Source organism: Pipistrellus kuhlii, unplaced genomic scaffold (genome assembly GCF_014108245.1).
Source record: "Pipistrellus kuhlii isolate mPipKuh1 unplaced genomic scaffold, mPipKuh1.p scaffold_m20_p_8, whole genome shotgun sequence".
Classification (NCBI taxonomy): Eukaryota; Metazoa; Chordata; class Mammalia; order Chiroptera; family Vespertilionidae; genus Pipistrellus; species Pipistrellus kuhlii.
In genome coordinates this window covers 55,267,028-55,289,895 of record NW_023425584.1, presented here as the reverse complement: position 1 = coordinate 55,289,895, position 22,868 = coordinate 55,267,028, and the positions used below count along the sequence as shown (strand labels likewise).

At 37.5% G+C, this 22,868-nt stretch overlaps 1 protein-coding gene across 1 annotated transcript in view; it reads right to left on the bottom strand.

The window, feature by feature from the left end:
• NAF1 (nuclear assembly factor 1 ribonucleoprotein) overlaps positions 1-22,868 on the bottom strand; it is a 41,763-nt gene that overhangs the window by 9,488 nt on the left and 9,407 nt on the right. The window contains exons 3-5 of the mRNA XM_036424376.2: positions 14,922-15,015; positions 6,432-6,514; positions 1,295-1,449 (exon numbers count right to left, since the gene is read on the bottom strand). Of these exons, the coding sequence (XP_036280269.1) occupies positions 1,295-1,449; positions 6,432-6,514; positions 14,922-15,015 (332 nt within the window). The remainder of the gene's footprint in view (positions 1-1,294; positions 1,450-6,431; positions 6,515-14,921; positions 15,016-22,868) is intronic.

Sequence of the window (22,868 nt, the reverse complement as noted above, 5' to 3'; positions counted from 1 at the left end):
AGCTCATATTCATTACAGCTTTATGAAGCATTCAACTAATTTTTATAGAAAAAACTATTCTACTTGAACTATATACCAATAGTTTATATAAAAATTAAATTACATACCAGTAAGTTTAAATTATATAAGCAGCTTTACAGCTAACACTTGGCAAGACAATTAACACAAGAAAAGTACACACAACCAGCGGGAGCATAAATATGCAGAAATACTACTACCCACATACTATAGGCATCATTTAGTGTAAGTTATAGACAAAATAGGAATAAGTTATTACTTAAGTAAATTCTGTTTATCAGCATTTGACACACAACTTTTGGGTGATACATTTTAGTTGTCTCTTCTATAAGTTTACAATTTACAAGACACCTGAAATCTCATTTTCTTTTTTTCCTTGAGAATTACAGTTTCTTGAAAGTGATGAAATAAATCTAGAATTTAATCCAATGAAAATTTTATTTAAAATGGAAAAGAATTTTTTAAATGGTAATACTAATACTGAAGTAGCATCCTGTATAATAAAGAGGTAATATGCAAATTGACAGTCACTCCAACACACAAGATGGAGACCCCCATGTGGTCAAAGATGGCCATCCCATGTGGACACAAGATGGCTGCCATAAGATGGCCAGCAGGGGAGGGCAGTTTTGGGCGATCAGGCCAACAGGGAAGGGCAGTTAGGAGTGACCAGGCCAGAAGAGGGCAGTTGGGGGAGACCAGGGAGGGCAATTAGAGAAAAACAGGCTGGCAGGGGAGCAGTTAGGCATCAATCAGGCTGTCAAGGGAGTTGTTAAAGGGTGATCAGGCTGGCAGACAGAAGCAGTTAGGGCAATCAGGAAGGCAGACAGGCGAGCAGTTGGGAGCCAGCAGTCCTGGGAGAGGGCAGTCGGACATCCCTTAAAGGGTCCCAGATTGGAGAGGGTGCAGGCTGGGCTGAGGGACATGCCCCCTCCTCCTCCTTGCACAAATTTCGTGTATATATAAGAATGTATGTAATGAAAAATGCAGTGAATTAGAATTCAGAAATTTAATTAGAATTCAGAATATATGTGTCCCAAATATATTGCTACTAGTTGAAGCAAATCATTGTGAGCAAAATATATGAATGATCTCTAGCTGTAAAATTTGATAATTGTAGCTTTCAGAGGTGTTATTAGGAAAGTAAATGAACTAAAAAAAAGACAAATACTATTTAAAACGACCAATGCTGAGAATTATTCCTAAAATATAAATATTAAATAAGCAAACAGCAATTAATATATATTTACTGGTGGTGGTGAGAAAAATTACTTACTGTTTTCCTGTGAATACATATTGGGTGAAGTCTTTCATTGATGGAGCAAAATACATAGTGTCCTTCATTTTAATACCTTTACTCTCAATGTGTTCTGAAGAATTAAACCGTAATACATAAAATGGGTGTGCAACAGGTCCAAATATCTCAAATATCTGTAGAATAGAATACGAAGGCCTCCTTTAACATATAATGACTCAAAAAGCAATATTTATAAATGGAAAGCACTGATAATTGTTATAAAAGGCAATTTTGTTAATGTCAAAGGAATAAAATAATACAGTAAAATATTGTAACCAGGATATTGACAATGATACAATCAAGATAAAGAACATTTCCAAAACAGAGAAAGATCCCTCATGTTGCCTTATTATAGTCTGTCACACTTTCCTCCCTCCCACCTCCTTCTCAACTCCTGGTAACCAGCAATCTGTCTAATTTTCAATTAAAAATCATTCATGATAATGCAAGGTGTATTTATGATCCTACCCCAAACTATCACAGGAAAACTTGACTGTGTATACATAAGCAATTTAGCTAATCTGGAGTTATAAAAAAGGATTTAACAATATTTTTAAAAACTATCAGCTTCAAAGGTATAGATTTTAGGCTGGCTAATACTTGAGTGCTAAACTGTGAAGGAGAACTTTAGACAAAGCAAGACTCAGGCCCACCTACTTACTTCATCTCAAAGTTCAATTAAACCTTGACTCCCTGCTCAGTCTTTCGACCTGACTTTCCATCTAACCAGAGACAGAAAAGGAATAGGCTGCAAGGGCAGTTTGAGAAACAGAACTTAGGATAGTCAATTATAAGATATTTACTTTAAACTAGGCAAGTAGCCTTCTTTACATCTTAACAGTATATATTCTGTAGAAATACTCATACAAAAATGTAACCTACCTGATGTTTTATACTTGCCCTGTCATTTCAGAGATGGCATTCTACGTGGCCTTCCACGTGGCTATAGCGTTTAATGCTTGCCATCTCTTATTCAAAGTAGTACCTTTCTGCTACAAGACCTCAAAAGATTCCTGTCCCAAAAAGGGGTCACAGACACACAAACTACCACCATATAGTACAGATACAGCGTAACATAGGCTCAGGCACCCAAATTCATTCCACTGCACAGGCTGGGCTTAGATGTTATGTATGCAACATGAACATGGTTCCTGCAGTTGGGGGCCTGGACATGCACAGAACATAGTACCTGAGTCAGCTGGCTGGACATGCACAGAAAGCACTCCAAGGATGAGTAAGCCACATTCTCCTCCCTCTCCACACACACTAGCCTAAGAGGGACTAGTTAACTCCCAGTTTCTCGGTGAAACAAGAAACATATCAAGGAATTCACAGGCCCCCAAAACAATGCCAGAAAGTTGTGCACATGAGGGGGTCAAGATCTGCATGCTGCAGCTCAGAGAACAGCCTTCAAAAGAGTGCCTTTAGCCTTACTGTGTTTTTAGCTGATGCAGCTTTTCACTAAACTACCAAAAGGGGGAAAAGAGAGATGAACCTCCACAGTCATCCAGAATTGTGTCTTATCAATCACTGTTTGACTTCCCATTAATAAAAATGAAGAAAGTATAAAAGTAATAAAAATGAAGGAAGAGTATTGTACTTCGTTGACTAAGTCAAAGAATTATTTCAATCACCATGTATGTTACACAAGTTACTAAAGAAGAAAAAAAACAACAACACTGTAGCAGTATAATACGGAGACTTCCAAAATATCATCACATACTACCAAGCAAACCAGTAATAAAAATATTACTTCAAAAAAGATAAGTAAAAAAAAATTTTTTTAAGTAATCTTGTTATTTGCAGATTTTTACTATTTCCTACAAGTTTTGTGTTATTATACTTATGTTAGTTCAGTTTTGGTAATATTATATTTAAAGTATCTTTCTTGAAATATTAATGTTTATTGGATGTAAAATTGTTATACTAAAATAGTTTTTTTTTTTTTTTTAAATCAGTAAAAATTCCTACCCAATGATATTTGACAGAAAAATAGATTTCATGGTTTTGGTTTATTAAAAAGTAAAACAACAAAAACAAAACTTGCTCTATCTAACAAACACTGAAAACCAAATGTGCTGGAAAACAAATCAGTTTCACTAAAAAAGAGATGTTGACAGGAAGCCAGGAAGGCTGGTCAACAACCTTAATTGCTCTAACCTTTAGTTGAGATATTGCTGAAGAAGCCTCCACCTTGTTTGTCCCGTGTAAGTTTCTGTTATTTCCTGCCTAAGGGCTACATGTAAATTTCTGTTTATGTTGCCTAAGATGTTTTCCCCAAACCCTTAATAAAAGGGGCTGGCAGGGCCAGAGCTGGAGTAGTTCTCCCACTAGAGTTGGACTACCACCTGTGCCCCCACATCGCCAAGTTGAATTTCTTCAAGTCTCAAGTCTCTTCATTTGTGTGCAGCCCTTCTCCAGAACCTGAACCCTGAATTGGAACTCTTTCTATGCGAGCCGTGAAAGAGATTCCTATACAAATGCAAAAGAAATAACCAAAATTCATATTATAAAGGTTGGTGTTTATTTAAAAATCTCCTAATATTAAAGAACTAAATATTAAAAATGGAATTCCATTATTTATAAAAAGGAATTAATCATTATTAAATAATTATTATGAAATCATTATTAAAAGGCAAAATGTAGAAATAACAAATCTGAAGTTGCTCTCCTTAGGTCAGTGGGAATGGGGAGGGTAATAGAAGGGAAATAAGTGAAACCAACTGGGAGGTAAAATCAATTTTGTTCCTTTCTGAACTTCAAATTTTCGAGTAACTGGGGATAATTCAACCTCCTTACAGAATCAGTAAATCTTTAAAAAATACACTGGTAGTACTAACAATACTTTCAACCCTCCTCCCCAACTCCCACCATTATTTGGGGCAATCATTTCAAGGTGCTTAGATTTACAGTCAAATCTTTTTGAAAGTCTTCTAACTTTCTTGAATTTATAACGCTTTCTATGTAAAATTTAGAAATAGATGGTGGGGGTAGAGGGGAGCTCAATTAGGAAAAAAGGAGCTATATTTAATACTTTATACAATATAAAAAGACTAATGACATGGCAATCGGTTGCTAAAATATTTGCTATTATTAATGGAGAGAAATGGTGCACCTCTGTATAAGGGAAATGAATGCAACGTGATTATAGTAATCAGTCATTATCGAACGTCGCAGTTCGTTATTAATAATTATGTATAACAGGATATTATAATAATTAAGTTACAAATTTTTTATTAAAACATTTCTTGCATACCATTTTATTGACTGGGCCACAAAAATATCTGTTGCTGGCCACATGCAGCGGATGGGCTGTGAGTTTGTTATGCCTGGTTTAAAAATTGCTTTTTTATCTGATTTCTTTCAAAGTCAATGACAGAAAAGCTGAATATTAACATTACTAGTCACAATTATAGGAATGAGAATTCAAATATATTGGAGGATATAAGAATGAGAATTCAGACATACATTGAAACTAAAATTATCTAAGTTAGCTGCTTGGAAAAATGGACAACTGTCATAAAAATCATAAATAAAAGGAATCATGGAAATAAACTGCTGAGTTTACAGAGAGAAAAATAAATAAGTTTTCCCTTTCCCTCTTCTACTATTTTCTTGAGGACAGAAAGACATGCTTTGTTTTTTCACCAGGGCAGACTGCACTACACCAACTGGCAGGAAGAGCTGGTCACAGCACAGCCGTCTACTCATTTCCCATTCCTTTCCTCTCAACCTGCTCTAAGGTTAAGCCCCTCGCGTATTTCTAACTCCTTACAAGATACCAGCAGTACCCATAATTGAAGCAAAAGTGTAAAGCCTGGCTATATGAAGGGAAAGAAAGTAGAGCATCATACTTCAGACATTTAAAAGTCTTTGTTCCTCTCACAAACCTTCTCAATAATGGCCAAAATATATTAGCTCTAGACTTCAATTAATTCTCCCACTGATTGCTTTGCATTCCTAAGAGATTTATTTCTATTTGGTATAGAACCTGTCAACTTATGTTCTAGAATGGAATAAAAAGGAAAAGGCAGAGAAAAAGGAAAGGTTATATAAATGACCCAATAATACAGTTCAAAATATGCCCTATTTTTCCGATTAACTGTAAATTATATTTCCTAAAACAAACAAAAAAAGAAGCCAACTATTGCTTATTTAGGAAATACTAAGCTCCAGAAAGTTGCTTCTACAAAGAATAGCAGCTGGTTTCTTATTTGGCTTTCTACTCAATATACATTTACTTAGCACATATAATTTATGAAGGACTGTATTACATACAATGGAGGAATACTGAGGTGAATAAAACTCATTCCAAGAAAGACTTGATGGGTATTTACAGATTTGATCTGAGTTCGTTTTGTGTGTTTTTTAAATCTGTTTTTATTGATTTTTTAGGAGAGAGAAAGTAAGAGAGAAAAACATTAATGTGACAGAAAAACATCCAGTGGCTGCTTCCTACATGCATCTAACTGGTGATAAGAGCTTCAACTTGGGCATGTGCCCTGACTGGGAACTGAACCAGCGACCTCTTGGTGCACAGGACAACATCCAACCAACTGAGCCACCCAGGATTAACCTAAGAAAATTTTATGTCTTCTACTGACTCCTCAGAATTGCATAACTGCTGGGTAAAATTTGAGGTCTTCCATATCAAGGATAAACACACAAGTTTATTCCACTACTAAGATGTTAAAAGAAACCTCACTACTTAATTATATATATTTTAATAACCCATAATTTGAGAGCCACTACTCTGAAGGGGAATCACAAACCAAAAAAGTTTCAGACCTACTACATAGTGGAAATAACCTTCTGTACTTAATAGTGAGTACATGGAGAGTAGGAAACTGCGTTATTCAATATGAAGAGCTACCTCCTAGCAAAGTACCTATACATGCCTATTTAATGACTCAATCAATAAAGAGTAATAAGCAGTATAAAACCAATATAAAGACAAAGTACTGATGAAAATGTACTAAGGAAATATACAATCTGAGAGCTATAGACTGCTCATCTACTAAAATTAAAATGTTTTTAGGGCAGATAAAGTTAAAAACACTAAACACAAATTATTATTCTAAATAATAATTTGTAGAATTTGAAAATTTTTACAAACCTTCCCTGCTGTCTGCCGATCGCTTTTAAAAATTACAGTCTCCTCATTAACTGGAGGCAGTTTAGGCATAGATTCAATTATTACTGAAAAATGAAACAAAACAGATTATTTCAAGATTTAATCAGGAGGTAATATAGATTTAAATGAAAACTTAAGCTTAATATGAAATTTAAGGTGAAATAATATGCCACAGTAACTATTCCCTGTAGATAAACAAATTCTATTTATTTATTAAACATAGCACAGAGAAATAAATTCTACATATTTTTATTTAATACAAAAAGCTAAAATTCTATGAAAGAAAATTAAAGTATAAAATCTTATAGAAAATTTGACTCACCTAATACAATTCAAGCATGTACATTTTCTAAAGCAATTTTTACTCCAAAATGTATAAATTACTCACAAAACTCCTGTTTTTGAAGAAATTAATTTTCTTTCTCACTCTAGAAATTCTTTTCTATGAGCACTGATTACTTACTGCTAGACATCTTGTGGTGGCCATCTTGTATCCATATGGGGGCAGGATCTGTGACCACATGGGGGCACCAATCTTGTGTGTTGGAGTGATGGTCAATTTGCATAATACTCTTTTATTAGATAGGATGCCATTTCCACTTAGAAAAAACATTAGTTCTAGATTATGAAAACTCATTCAAAGTATTCCAGCTAATTTTTCTTCCTAAACACTGATAGACTTTATTGTAGAGGGTTCCCACCTTGGATCCCACTTTCTTAAATAAAACAGCATACAGTATAAATCCCCGTTTTTAGGGGATTTAGAAACCTTTGTACAATATCTACATCTTAGGAACCCAGGGCAGGAAGGGTGAAACTGCTAGGTGGACTTCAGAGCAGGGCCTTTGTATCTGTAAGCCCACATTCACCCTAAATATGAGGGTGGGGGTGAGATAATCTTGGAGAGACTAGAGAGATCCCAAACCAGGGGCAAGATGGCAATGGGGGGTAGAAGAGGGGCAGCAACTAGTGCTTCTAAATCCTGAATGTTTATATGTGTGTGTATATGTGTGTAGAAGGAGAGGGAGAGGGAAAGGGAGAACAAGAGGGAGAGAGGGAGAGAGGAAGAGAGGGAGAGGGGGAGAGAGAGACGGAGAGGGGGGATGTAGAGGGAGAGGGAGAGGGGGAGAGGGGAGAGAGGGGGGGAGAGGGGGGAGAGAGAGAGAGAGAGAGAGAGAGAGAGAGAGAGAGAGAGAGAGAGAGAGAAGGAATATACAAATTAGGTTGGGATGCCATAACGGGTCACAATTGGACAGGAGGATGTTGCTCATGCAGATGAGGCCCTGAGCAGAGACAGAGAAAGGGGGGCCAGCTGAGCTGCTGTGCAGTGGGTCAGGCCAGAACCAAAGCAGAAACGTAAAGGGAAACGGGGGCCAGCCGGAACCCCCCATAGCCAATCGCAGCCCAGAGAGGAGAGGGTGGGCTGCCCACACCCTACCCAGATGATTGCAGGCCCTGAGAGGAAAGGGCAGCATGCTTGAAGCCTCCCAGGCCTATCACAGACCAAGAGAGGAAAGGACGGGCCTGCCCAACAGCCTCTGAGGCCAATTGAAGGCTGAGAGAAAAGGGCAGGTCCGCCTGCATCTTCCATGGCTGAGCACAGGCCCAGAGTAAAACATTGACAAGTAAGTCCTTTCAGCATAATTGGGGTATGATCAATTCCTTTTCTATGAAACACATAATAGTGACACACTATTTACAATTAAATAAGTTCCATATACACTATTTACAATTAAGTAAGTTCCATATACACTGGCAAGATTATTATGACCACCCTATCAGTATTTTGTTAGGCCACCTTTTGCCTTGAATATTGTGGGGATTCTTCTTGACATTGACTCCACAAGATGTTGAAAGGTGATATGAGGAATCTGCCACCGTGCCTGTCCAGTTCTGAGATTTGACGGTTGTGAAACTAGCTGCCTGATGGCTTTTAACTTCTTCCCATAAATGCTCAATTGGATTGAGATCTGGTGATTGTGGGGGCCACCTAAGCAAGGTAGTCTCCCTCATGTTCTTTTTTTAAAAACATAAATCTTTACTGTTAAGATTGTTACAGGTGGTCCTCTTCCTCCCCTTACACCCTGCAACATACACACACAGCTCTCCTCTACCCCACTCCATGTCCTTACCCCACACCACTATCTTCATCCATAGGTGTAAGATTTTTGTCCAATCTCTTCCCATACCCTTCATACCCCATTCCCCCTGAGAATGGTCAGTCCACTCTCTTTCTACGTCGCTGATTCTATTATATTCACCAGACCGTTCTGTTCATCAGATTTTTTATTACTTGATTTTTAGATGCACTTGTTGGTAAGTATGTATTTGTTGTCATTTTGTTGTTCATAATTTTTATCTTTATCTTCTTCTTCCTCCTTCCTCCCCCTCCTTCCTCCCTCCTCCTCCCCCCTCCTCCCTCCTCCTCCTCCTTCCTCCTCCTCCTCCTCCTCCTCCTCCTTCTTCTTCTTCTTCTTCTTCAAGAATATCCTTCAGCATTTCATATAATCCTGGTTTGGTGGTGGTGAACTCCTCTAGCTTTTTCTTGTCTGTGAAGTTCTTTATCTGACCTTCAATTCTGAATGATAGCTTTGCTAGATAATCTTGGTTGTAGGTTCTTTCTGTTCATCAGTTTGAATATTTCTTGCCACTCCCTTCTGACCAGCATAGTTTCTGTTGAAAAATCAGCTGACAGTCGTATGGGTACTCCCTTGTAGGTAACTGTTTTTCTCTTGCTGCTTTCAGGATTCTCTCTCTCTTTTGTTTTGTGGTATTTTAATTATGATGTGTCTTGGTGTGGTTCTCTTTGGATTCCTCTTGTTTGAGGTTCTCTGCACTTCTTGGATTTTAAGTCTATTTCTTTCATCAGGTAGGGAAAGTTTTCTGTCATTATTTCTTCTAATAGGTTTTCAATATTTTGCTCTCTCTCTTCTTCTGGCACCCCAATAATTCAGGTGTTGGTACGCTTAAAGTTGTTCCAGAGGCTCCTTACACCATCTTCATATTTTTGGATTCTTTTTTCTTTTTGTTTTTCTAGTTGGGTGTTTTTTATTTCCTCATATTTCAGATCTCAAGGTTTGATTCATGGGGTCCTCTAGTCTACTGCTGGATTTCTGCATATTCTTTTATTTCAGACAGTGTATGCTTAATTTCTAACTGGTCCTTTTCCATTTTTTTGGCATTCTCATTAAGGTCCTTAAAGTTCTCACTAAGCTCCTCAGAGGTCTCATCAAGTTTCTTGGTGGTTTTTTGAAGACTCTTGAGTAATCTGATAAATGTGGTTTTGAACTCTATATTCAGTAGTTTGCTTTCCTCCATTTTTCATTTGTGACATGTTTGTCTCCACATTTTGTTGCTTCCCTGTGTTGATGGAGTGGTTTTCAGTGGTAGGTGACCTATACGGCCCAGTGGTAGGTGACCGGCACTATCACCTGAGTTGGATACTCTTCGTGCACCCCTTTGTGGGTTGAGTGCAAAGTTTTGGTATAGTTAAGCCTTGATTCCTGTTGGTACATTGGGAGGAATTGAGCTTCAGGCCAACTGGCTGTGAGGATCAGCTGTCTATAATGGAAGAACTGTTGTGCTAGAGACAAGTTTATGGGGCAGGACTTGTTTCAGTGGGGCTTTGGTGCTCACTGAAACTTCTTGAATGTGTCACTTATGTATGTGAGTTGAAATTTAGTGTCATCTCACATTGACCACTAGATATACTAGCTTCTGGGTCTCCAATGGGTGCAAGTCAGCTACTGTCTGAAGCCACCCAGAAGGAGTGACAGTGAGAACTATAGTTTTTTTTCCTCTTTGCTTGGGGTTTGGAGGTTTTGGAGCTATCTGACCAGAGCTGCAGTTTATTAGGTTAAGTTATGATAGGGCAGGCCATTTATATGAAAAGGCTGCTGCATGGAGCTTGGGTGGGTTTGTAGATTGTGCTGGGCAGGGTCTCAGGGAGTCATTAGGTTAGGGTGTGGCTAACAGTGATGGCTGCCAGTCAGCTGTCTCTGCGTCTCAGCATTTCCAAGTCCCTGCATCACGTGCAAGAAAGCCACCCTCACTTTCTGACCCAATGGCAGACAGTCTAGCTTCTTCCCATAGGAGTTTGGGTCCCCAGCATCTCCCCAGAAACTGGAAGTTCAGAGTAATTGGGAGCTTGTCTCAACTTCAGGTTGAAAAAACCAAGGCACCCAGTCGCCTGCCTCCAGCCTGATTTGCGCACCTCCAGACCTCAGCTTTTCAGTGCTTGTGCTCATCTCAATGCTCTTTTCTTTCCTTTTAGTTGTAGAACTTCCATTCAGTCAGCTTTCCCATGGTTCTGGGTGATAGATGTTTTGTCTTTTAGTTGTGGTTTTGAAATTGTTGTGTAAGGTAGCAGTTTAGGTATTTACCTGTGCCACCATCTTGGTTTCCTCCCTCCCTCATGTTCTTGAAATCATTCCTGCACAATACAAGCACTTTGGCATGGGGCACTGTCATGCTGGAAGAAGCCATCTCCATTGGCATACACCATTAACATGGTAGGATGAACTTGATCAGCAATAATACTTAGGTATTTTGTGCTATTCAGATGTTGTTCCACATGAATTAAAGGGCCCAAATAATGCCAAGAAAACATGCCCCAAACCATAACACTGGGTTGTTCTCATGCATGTGGGTGCATGCTTTCATGCTGTTTCCGCCAAATTCTCACTCTGCCATATGTATGATGAAACTGGAAACCTGATTCATCGGACCACATGACTTTTTTCCAATAATCGACTGTCCAATCCTTGTGTTGCTGTGCAAATTGGAGACATTTTATCTTGATAACTATAGACAGCAAAGGTGTTTGAACAGGTCTTTGGCTTCCATATCCCATACGATGCAGTGTACGGCTAATGTGCCTACAAATGTCAGGTGGTCATAATAATCTGGCTACTCAGTGTATTTTGACATTTTACAGTCCAGGAAAATTATATATAATGATCGGCAAAGTGAGAAGATGAAAAGAATTTTTAGGCTTTTAAAGATGTAACTAATTCTCTCTAGAAGACAAACCAATTCAAAAAAATGATGGCTTTATTGTGCTATAGGACATTAGCAAGATTGTATCTAATTTAGCAGTTTTACTTCAGCCTTTCATCTTTGGCAATCTCCTTTGGACAGCATTATCATCCTGCCAGTCCCTTCACTGAGTTAATCAGAATTTTTGCATCTGCTATTATGTATTTTAATAAGATTTATGTATTTAATATATGCAAAATTTTGTTTTGACACAATAAAACAAAAGATCATTTGATTCTTCCCTGGAACACGGAAAAGCATAAACTTGAATCATTGATGTGGCTTAGGCTAATTTTCCAAATATTGTTAATAGAATTCATGTAGGGATGTTCAGAGCCAAAAATTCTCTTTCGGTCCTACATATTCAGCATCTCCAAGGAGGAGATGCTGTTGTTTGCTTTGTTCTTTAATATTCACAAGAGTAGGTTGAAGAGGGAGAGGGAGGGGGAGGGGGAGGGGGAGAGGAAGATGGAGAGGGAGAGGGAGAGGGAGGTAGAAAGGGAAGGAGAGGGAGAGTGAGAGGAGGGAGGGAGAGAGGGAGAGGGAGAGGGGGTCTGCTCGTGGCCAAGGGAAGGTCCTTTCTAGCAGTCCTGCCTCTGCTTGTGAGCTGCAGAGGAAACACCTTTTCTGACCTCTCATTGGCTAAGCTCCCAGTGTTCTTGGTAACTTGCCTAATAAGAATCCAAGAAGGTGATCTGGGGTTTTTCCACCTCACTCCTAGAGGAAAGATGAAGGTCCGCTGCTAGAGGAGCTAAGAAATGTTATATCCTACCCTGGCCGGTTTGGCTCAGTGGATAGAGCCTTGGCCTGTAGACTGCAGGGTCCAGGTTCGATTCTGCTGGAGGGCGTGTACCTAGGTTGAATGTACCTAGGTTGCAGGCTCCTCCCAGGTCAGGGCTTTTGCAGGAGGCAACCAAAAGCAGTGTCCATCTCACATTGATGTTTCTCTCTGTCTTTCCTTCTCTCTTCCACGCTCTCTAAAAATCAATGAAAAAATATCCTCAGGTGAGGATAAAAAAACAAAGAAGAAGAAGAAGAAGAAGAAGAAATATCATATCCTATGAAACAGATATCTTGAAAATGCCTAAAGAGCCAAAACCAGTTTGGCTCAGTGGATAGAGCGTCCCACGTTCGATTCAGGTCAAGGGTATGTACCATGGTTACAGGCACATCCCTGGTAGGGGGTGTGCAGGAGGCAGCTGATCGATGTTTCTAACTCTCTATCCCTATCCTTCCTCTCTGTAAAAAGTCAATAAAATGCATTAAAAAAAATTGTCATTTTTTTTCGTGGTGAAGGGTCTGAAGTCTGTGTTGATGAAAACACCTTGGCGGTTGCAATGGCAGCAGCAGTGGGGTTATGAGGGTGCTGCCTTCCCCTGATCAGCCAGGTTGCCTCCTGTAGAGGGAGCCCTACTGACGTGGGGTGTGGGCTTAAGCTATTGGACTATGGGAGGAGGCAGGCTGGTCTGAGGGACACCCCTTCTCCCCCGTGCACAAATTTTGTATACCGGATCTCTAGTACTAAGTAACCGATCATGAGTCAACATTCTTTGAGTTAGATCTGCTTATAGGAATAAAGATAAAATAGTGAGCACTAACAGAATTCATTCTCAATCATCTCCTACCTTTTTCCTATATACGTCAAGTCTAATAAATGTTCAATTCATACTATATAATCAAGTAATTACCTATTTCATTTATTTATGCATATTATTAAATACCAGATAAGAGAAGTTAGCTTGAAATGCAGGCAGATAGGGTAGAGGTCCATGGAAAACAAAGGCATGTAGGGGCAGACATGGGAGTGTTAGCAAGCCTAATCACAGAAACAATAAAATGTCATTGGACTCAAAGCAGGAGGCATTGGAAAAACAAGGGAAAGCCTGCAGTCATAAGGTGTACAAAAGCATAGCAGAGAAAGTTCAGCACAGGAACAGAGAACAGAGAAAGAACACAAACAGGGAAAGCTCAGGTCCATTGCTGGGAAAACAATTGAAGGAATCAATCAATTGATGACACAGGCTTGTAAATATATATCCCTGGACTACAAGGCTTTAAGGGGCAGCCCATTAGTGAGTCCCCCTCCCTTGGAGGGGAGTCTGAATCTGCTCGTAATAAATTTTCCAAACTTTTGCTTAAATATTCTGGTCCATTCTTCAGAATCACAAGACATGACCCCAGCGGAAAAACCTTGGTTCACCGTTCCGGTTATCAATAAGATAACTCAAAACTAATGTAATAACTTCAGAATCATGTACAGCGTTTTAATTACTATACCTTTTATTAAAAATGTTCCACTTTAACCAAAAGTTTAATAAATTACAAAAGCCAGTCAGGTTTATCTAAATTTATATTAATAAAAAAAACACTGATATGTTTTTAAACACTGGTACTATTAGAAAAAGGTCAAAAGATAAAGTCTCATTTCTACCAATGACTCGTTATATGACTGATCATAATTGCAAGTGACACATTTTTCTGGGCCTTTTAAGTATAATAAACTAAGGAAGCTGGTGGGTGATCTACTTTTTTCCAGTTCAAAAATCCTATGACTGTCAATGCTGACTTCTAATTCTCATATGCATCTCACTCTGAGAGTTAATGGTAGCTATGTTAATTTCAAGACCTTTTGATACCTACTCTTGGAGCTAACAGGAAATCCTTAATGTCTAGTTAATGTCTCATATCCAATAGTTTCATATATTTTATGCCATTAATATCAGTATTATACACAGATATTTATAATTTACATGTTTATAAAATCAAATCAAAGGCAGTAAGCAGAATAATGCCCTCTTCACACAAAAAAAAGGATAACCACACCCTAATCCCTAAACCTGTGAATGTTACATTAAAAAAAAAAGTTTTTTTTCCCTTGCAGTTGTGATTAGTGTTAAGAATCTTGAGATGGAACAATTATCCTAGTACACATGAGGCCTAATCTAAGGAGTCTGTGAGACTCCTTTCCAGGTTGTGTTCAGAGAGAAGTTACATTATTGGCTTTGAGGATGAAGGAAGGAGTCTGGAACCAAGGAGTGCAGGCAGCTCTAGAAGTTGAATGGGAAAAGGAAATTAATTCTCTCCTAAGGCCTCTGCAAAAAAAATTAAGCCCTGACGGACGACTTGATTTTAATTCAGTAAGATTCACGTCAGATTTCTGGCCTAAAGAACTGCAAAATAACTGTATTATTTTGAGGCACTTAATTTATAGTAATTTAATAGCAATAGAAAATGAATAATGGTATACATCAAAGAAAATTCTGGAAAAACATGTCAGTAAAAGCAGACTTTAAATATTTATAAAGAAAATATATTTATGAATTACGTAAGTAAAACTAAATTTATCTGTTCAAAATTCACTAGTCATAAAGTGTCTGATTTGATAATTAATGCATTCCTTATATATCATTTTTATTAATTATATTATTTACATACCTAGTTGTTCAATAATACTTGAAACCATCCCAAGAGGCTTTAACTCAATATCTTCAGGCAGAATAATAGTGAGTTCTTCAACTGAAGGTAGTTCCTATTATAAAAAAAAAACACACAACACATTAATCTTCCTCCAGCTTCAACAACTTAAAAAAAAAAATTAGCTTCCATTTAAATACTATACACACTTATGAAGACGCAATATTAAGTACTTATACCTTTCCTTGGTGTAATCTATTTTTGTGTCTGACAGCAATTCTCCCACCTCCATCTCCCCATTTAAGTGACATAATATGTCATGTCCACTCCCTAACCCTGATAGACTGAGAATATAGACAGATGTACCATCGAGATTTTTCCAATCACACTTGAACGAATGACCAATAAAAAAGAAAAAGTTATTGTTAAAGAATCTAAGATTAAGAAAAGAGACAATTCACGTAATTCCCAAAGACATTCCCTTTGAAGGAAAAAAAAAAGGACAGTTACATTGGTCACTCACTAGTTTCTCCCAGAGGAAGAGTTCTCTCTTAGCTGTCTTGATTTGATTAATCCATTAAATTTACTGTGATTAGGTTGTTGAACAGAGATGCAGCAGTCTTTTATGGGGCTTTGTGAAAGAAGAGTTAAATGTCTAGCCTCTTCAGGAAAAAATACGGAATTCCTGGAACCGAATGTACTAGTAGGCATCAGCCCAGGGAAAAGTAAAAACCAAAATTTTTAACATCAAAAGATTTCTCTTTCCTGCCGAAGCCGGTTTGACTCAGTGGTAGAGCGTCGGTCTGCGGACTGAAAGGTCCTGGGTTCGATTCTGGTCAAGGACATGTACATTGGTTGCGGGCACATCCCCAGTAGGGGGTGTGCAAGAGGCAGCTGGTCGATGTTTCTCTCTCATCGATGTTTCTAGCTCTCTATCTCTCTCCTCTCCTCTCTGTAAAAAAATCAATAAAATATATTAAAAAAAAAAAAAAAAGATTTCTCTTTTCTGATCCAGCACCTAATTCAGTTGCTATATAAACTAGAAATTGAAGTAGAGATGGAATTAAAGAGAAATCTAAAATTAAAACAGGCCATACCCTTTGAATTAAATAAACATAGCTTTCTTTCTATTCTTGACCTTTGCCAAAAGACTACAATTAATGGCATGTTAAGAGTTAGTTTGGGCCGAAACCGGTTTGGCTCAATGGATAGAGCGTCGGCTTGGGGACTGAAAGGTCCCAGGTTCGATTCCGGTCAAGGGCATGTACCTTGGTTGGGGGCATATCCCCAGTAGGGGGTGGTGCAAGAGGCAGCTGATCGATGACTCTCTCTCATCAATGTTTCTAACTATATCTCTCTCCCTTCCTCTTTGTACAAAATCAATAAAATATATTAAAAAAAAAAAAAAAGTTAGTTTGGGAGGAGAAAGCTCATTTCTGGCCAAATGTTGGAAAAGGTTGGAAACCTAAATAATACAGTTATTGCAGATGTATGCATCATCGGTAATGATTTTCCTCTACAGGGACTCAAAAGAAGTTTTTCACAAAACCACTAACCAGTATTAAATTATAACTTGCTTCTGGGAGGTGCTATTTTCTGATCAAGGATTATTTATAAAAAGCCTCACTAAGGGTCTTAACCAACTCAATGCAAGGAATGGTTGTGGAAGGAATAATTGTGTTTTATATATCAGAACTATTCTGCACTTTAAGGAAGAGGACAACCACTTGTCATTTTATCATATTAAACTAGGCACCTGTTGCAGGAATATTCCTGCCAAGACTTCCGGCAGGCTTCCCTCCTGCCAATGCCACCTCTTCTGCCCCGCCTCGAGCTGCAGTGGGCAGGGTAGGGTGGGGTGGGCCGGGCCACTGCTGCCACCATTTCGGCGACCACTCGTGCTGCCACCACTGCTGCACGCCTCACCCTGCATGCCCAGCCTGCTGCGCCTGCCACTGCTGCTGCTGCTGCCACCACTGCGTGCCCCGCCCCGCCCACCTGACCTGCTGCGCCTGCCACTCCCACTGCCTCTGGCCACCACCTCAAGTGCATGCACCACCACTGAGCACCTTGTCCCACCCCGCCTTGCACTCCCTGCCAGTGCTTTCCCTCCAGCAGCCGCAGCCCCCTTGCTTCCACTTTCCCTCTTCCTTCTATACTATCTTCAGTCTTCACTCCTCCCTCCTTCCACATATGCAAAGTAACTGCCATCTTTACTGGGTTAATTTGCATACTCATTCTGATTGGCTGGTGGGCGTGACTTGTGGGGTGTTGTGTAGCAGAGTGATGGTTAATTTGCATATTACTCTATTATTAGGTTATATACAGAGAGCCTTTTCTTGGCAAGACCATTACTTGAAAGTGGTTCATGTGTGTATCAGAATAATGAAGGAAGTTCAGTTATTAGAACTGGTAAAGGACATGTGATATGAAATAGCCTTGTTTATAAAGTTTTGGCTAAAGAAACCCCACACCCTGTAAAATATAAGACTGGAAAACTATAATGTCAAGAGACTGCTGACAGCAGGGCTTTAATGATATTTTAGAGGGCAAACTGTGATATGGATCTCACACTTATTCTGGTTCAGGAAGTGGGATCTCTTACAATTGGCCAATGGTATTTCTAATGCAGAAGTATAGTGATGAAATCTGCCCTGTTGCCCATCTAAATTACAGTAAGATCTAGAGGAAAAACTGTCATTACTTTTGGACTATGATAGAACCTACTGGTTAAATAAAAGCAGGAGAGTGCTAGAAGAAAGGATAAGGAATCTCTGAAAGAAAAAGGACTGTTAGACCTTTAATAAAATATCTGAACTCCATAGAAGTGCAGACCACATGCCATGAACACTTCAGAGACAAAAATCAATAATACTATTCTAAAATACTATATAAATGTTACTCAACAACAAAATGAGAGATTCTTCATTCTGTATTTTCTATTAGGAGGAATAAAATCCCATGCAATGTAATTATGTTTTGGTACAAGTCTAAACTTGATACTGTTTTTGGCTTTTTAAAACTTTAAAGCATAAAATTAATACAAGTATCTGTTTTTATTTTAAAGGAAACAATTAGCAAAGAAGGATGCAAAGTAAAAAGAAAAAATTCTCCTATTCCTTTCAAACTCCCAATTCCTCTCCATAGATTGCAGTTGTTAAAGTCTTTCAAATATACCTACTCTACAGATATAAACTTCACATTACTAACTTTAAAATGTTTAACTTAAATAAAAGACATTGTGACATAAGCTAATCCTTTTCACCTATCACTTCTTACACATCCTTCTATACCAAAACATAAATATCTAATTTTATTTAAATATTCTTATGGTATTTCACTATATAGATATACCATAATTTAGGACTCCTGTCACATAATGAAATATTTACCTGTCTTTTTCAAATTTTACCAATACACACAAACAATACATATTCTTTCACATATTATCTTTAAATAAGCCCTGTGATAAATTCTTCTAAGTGTAGTAACTGCTAAATCCAAAGACATGAGCATTTTTAATTTTGACAGGCTCATTCCAAAAAGGTTAAATCAATTCACACTTTCACCAATTATATCTATGAGATTTTCCTACAGCTTGCCATCACTAATAAACGAGTATTTTCCAGACTGATGGGTCTAAAATAGTATCTTGTTTTAATTGGAATTTCTTCATTAATCAAGAAAACTGAACATTTTTATATGTGTTCTGGCTATTTTTATATATTCATGGATTGTTTGTATATTTTACACAGTTATCTTATATTTTATTAATTTATAAGGTTAACTGAGTTTTTAAGAATGCCTGCCCTTTATACAAATACTAGAGGCCTGGTGCACAGATTTATGCACCAGTGGGGTCTCAGCCTGGCCTGTGGGGATTGGGCCAAAACCAGCTCTCTGGCATCCCCCAAAGGGTACTGAATAGTGAGAGGGCAGTTCTCAGGTGACACACCCCAGAATCGGGCTCCCTACTCTCTGGTTCCAGGTGCATCACCAGAGAACCACAGCTGCCAAGTCACCGCAGCTCAGCAGCTCCTGTGCTAAGCACATGGCCCCTGGTGGCCATTGTGCATTATAGCTACTGGTCAGATGGCCGTAGGCTTTTAGTATACTTATAGAAATAGATGTAGCAAATACCCACTCACCTCCCAGCATATTCATAAGCATTTGTTGTTTAATGAACTTTAGCACATCAATCTTTTCTTAGCTTTTTGAGACTTGTGTAAATTACATTTAGAAAGACCTGCCCTTGATGAAATTAATTTTTAAAATTCAATGGTTTTCATTGCTCTTCTAGTTTCATTTTTAATATTTGCATATTTGGTCTATTTATGATTTTATTCTTGTATAAAAAGCAAGGGAGAAGTTAGATTTATCTTTATCCAAATTATTAGCCAGTTATTCCCACTGAAGAATAATCCATTCATCTTTTTTTCCCTACTGATCAGAAAAACAAATTTTAACATATACAAAAAGTACTTATACATTTGGTTTTTTTTTTTTTTAATTTTTTTTATTGATTTCAGAGAGGAAAGAAGAGGGAGATAGAACATCCATGATGAGAGAGTAATACTGACTGGCTGCCTCCTACACTCCCCCTACTAGGGATCTAGCCTGCAACCCGGGCATGTGCCCTTGACTGAAACTGAATCTGGTACCTTTCAGTCAGCAGGCTGACACTCTATACACTGACCCAAACCAGCTAGAACTACATTTGGGCTTTTTGTTGAAGTCTTCATTTGGTTCTAATGATCTATTTCAGTGTAAGTACCAAACTATTTTAACAACTGTGCCTTTCATATTATGTTTTAATATTTGAGAATAAGAACTAGTTTCCCTATCCACCTTCACATCAATATTTATCTCCTTGGAATTTTTCTAGGTATTTGCACATATTTACTTCAATAAACTTTAAAACCAGTTTGTTATATTAATGTTGTTAGTATCAATTAAAATTATATTTAATTACAGTTGTCTTCCTACAGGTCCTACATAGTCCTTTGGTTTATTCAAAGCCATTTTGTACCTTATTTGCTATTATAAATTACTAAGTCTTTAATATTTTTTACTGCTATTATAAATGGATTCTTTACAGACTACTGTTTAAACACATGCATTTGTGTCGTGATTTTCTTATGTATTCACTATATTAACATACCCAATATATTAAATATATTTTATTGATTTTTTACAGAGAGGAAGGGAGAGGGATAGAGTGTTAGAAACACTGATCACCTGCCTCCTGCACACTCCCTACTGGGTATGTGCTCGCAACCAAGGTACATGCCCTCGACTGGAATCGAACTTGGGACCCTTGAGTCTGCCGGCCGATGCTTTATCTACTAAGCCGAACAAGTTAGGGCTATATTACCCTATTTTAAAAACATAAGTACTCCTCCTTCTTTCCAGTATTAGTACATAATTTTCACTTTTCAGCATTGGTTGGTATTTCTAGAATGTCAAGTACCAAGCAATTGTGATGTCTAACTCTTTATTAGAAACTTTTCAAATGGTTAGCATAAAGATGCATTTTTATTGGAATTTATTTCTAATAAGATTAAGAAAGAATTCATCTATTTATTCCTATCTTATAAGTTTTATTTTTAAAATCAGAAATGACTACTGATGTTTGTCAAATGCTTTTTTATCATCTTATGAGATCATTATAATTTACTCTGAGCTGAGCAGGTCAGACTATACAGTCTGATGAAGTCTCTGCTCTAAGGATGTTATGAAACATCCAGCACGAGGAATACAGGGAAGATGCACAAAGCCAGAATAATTATAGTGTGTAGGGACTGAAATTTATGGTAAAAAACAAACTGGCAGGCCCCCTAAATTCCTGTTGCTACCCTATTTTGACCAATGTATGAACAGAAATAAAAGTTTTGCCTACAAGCGAGGAAGATCTCTGATTTCATATAGAACCAAACTTAAGGGGGAAAACACATGCACTGTGATCTGTGATCACCACAATACCCTTAATTCCAGTTCAATTATCCCAGTAGGTTCTTAACACATGTATAAACACTTTCCTGAGCATTCCTAAAAGAAGCCAATAAAGGCATTATGTTGTCTTTTAATAGTAACAGACCTACCTATAAAAGTGTTGTGCATAAAATCTCTATCCAAAATACCTGTACAACACAAAGCTATATAAAGAATTATATATTATACAAGAAACATGTCCAAGCTGAGTGGGATTAATAAATGAAACCAAGCCTGTACAATTCCAGGTTGAAAGCCTGTTAGAGTTTGCCCTTGAAAGTCCAGTTAAATCAAGCAGAATATTGTATTTAATTTGAAAATGGCAGACATTTTGGGACCAACCAAGGGAGAAAAGATACATTTGTTTCTTTTAAATGAGCATGCCAGAAAAGTAGGACAAAAGAGGAAAAATATCCCAAACTCCATCAAGAAATCACCCAAGCGATGTGCTTTCTACAAAGATTTGTGGCAGGTTTAGAGGCAGAACTTTAGAAGATTCAAAGGGAAAGTTCCTGGATTGCCATGTCAAAATGGGCAATAAAAGATCTTGTATTGATGTTTGGATGTCAAATATCACCTTCTCTTCTCTAATTGCTAAATCTGAACTACTATACCAATAAGACTGGTCACTCTATCAAATTATCCTGCTGCGTTTCTTAAAGTCAATTTTCCTAACTAGACAACAAAAATGTAACCTGGCCAGTCTTGGGCCTTGCTATAGGATCCAGGACAATGACTAACACAGAAGAGGTTTGTGGTATATATTTACTAAATAAATTGATTATTTCATTAGTCCATGCTAAACAAAATCTCAAAGAGATCAGATTTTTCAGTCAAAGCAAAAATCAGATATGGAAAATACAATTCTCAGAATTCAAGAGAATTCTTGAGGAACAAAAAGAACCTCAACCTAACATCTCAAAAATAAAGTAAAATAGGCAGGCTTGGAAAGAAGCTTTAATACCCAGAACTGTTAAATAGATAACTCAGATTTACTGCTTTATTATAATTATAATAAAGCAGCAAGCTTTATTATAATTATCAGATTAACACCTGACTCCCTGATTACACAGCAGCTGCCTCAGGTAAGATAATAAATAAATTGCTTCAGTCTCATAGGTCTCATAATCTCCTTAAGGAAATAAAAAAAACCATCACTTTGATTTTCTGTGAGTGAGGAAAGGATGTGTATGTGTAACAGAAGAGAAAAGGAGAAACAGATACACTCCAATACAGAAAAAAATTTGGCAAGAGCACTACCATTTTGACAATGCACATAGAATCTAACATAAAGAATCAGAAATAAAATGCACACAGATGAACTATAAAATTACAGGGAGAGGTGGAGGGAAACTTAGAATAGAAAAAGTTTCTTCATCATATAAGTAGAAATCAAACTTACTGAAAATAAAAGAATAAGTCTATTTATTGAAGGTGAAATTTAAAATATGAATTTACTACCCTCATGAAAAGATGGATGAGTGGGTGGGAAAAACTAATTTTATTCTGCTTATCCAATACTAGACACTATATTTATTTAAATTTAATTAATTAAAATTAAATAAAATTTAAAATGCACTCTCCAGTGACACTAGCTACATTTCAAGTACTCAGTAGCATAAGACAAAAGGCTTAAGAACACATTAAGTCAGAGTGGATTTCTATCATTGCAGGAAGACCTACCTATTGGACAGCACTGCTTTATACTGCCACACATCCAAAAGTCCTCTATTACAAAACATAACCAGGTATGAATAGCACCAATCTATTTCAGTCATTAATACAGGTATAATTTTAAGAGCACATTATAACAGTATACACCATATGGCTATGAAGTCTTAATGCTAACTTGATTATTCCACTTGGGAAACAAAGATTTGTGATAAACATCTATTTTCATAATTGTTATTTTCCAAAATTAAAATGAAACTAAGTATGTTTTTATGTACAGTACCTGCATGGGTAAATATCTATGCT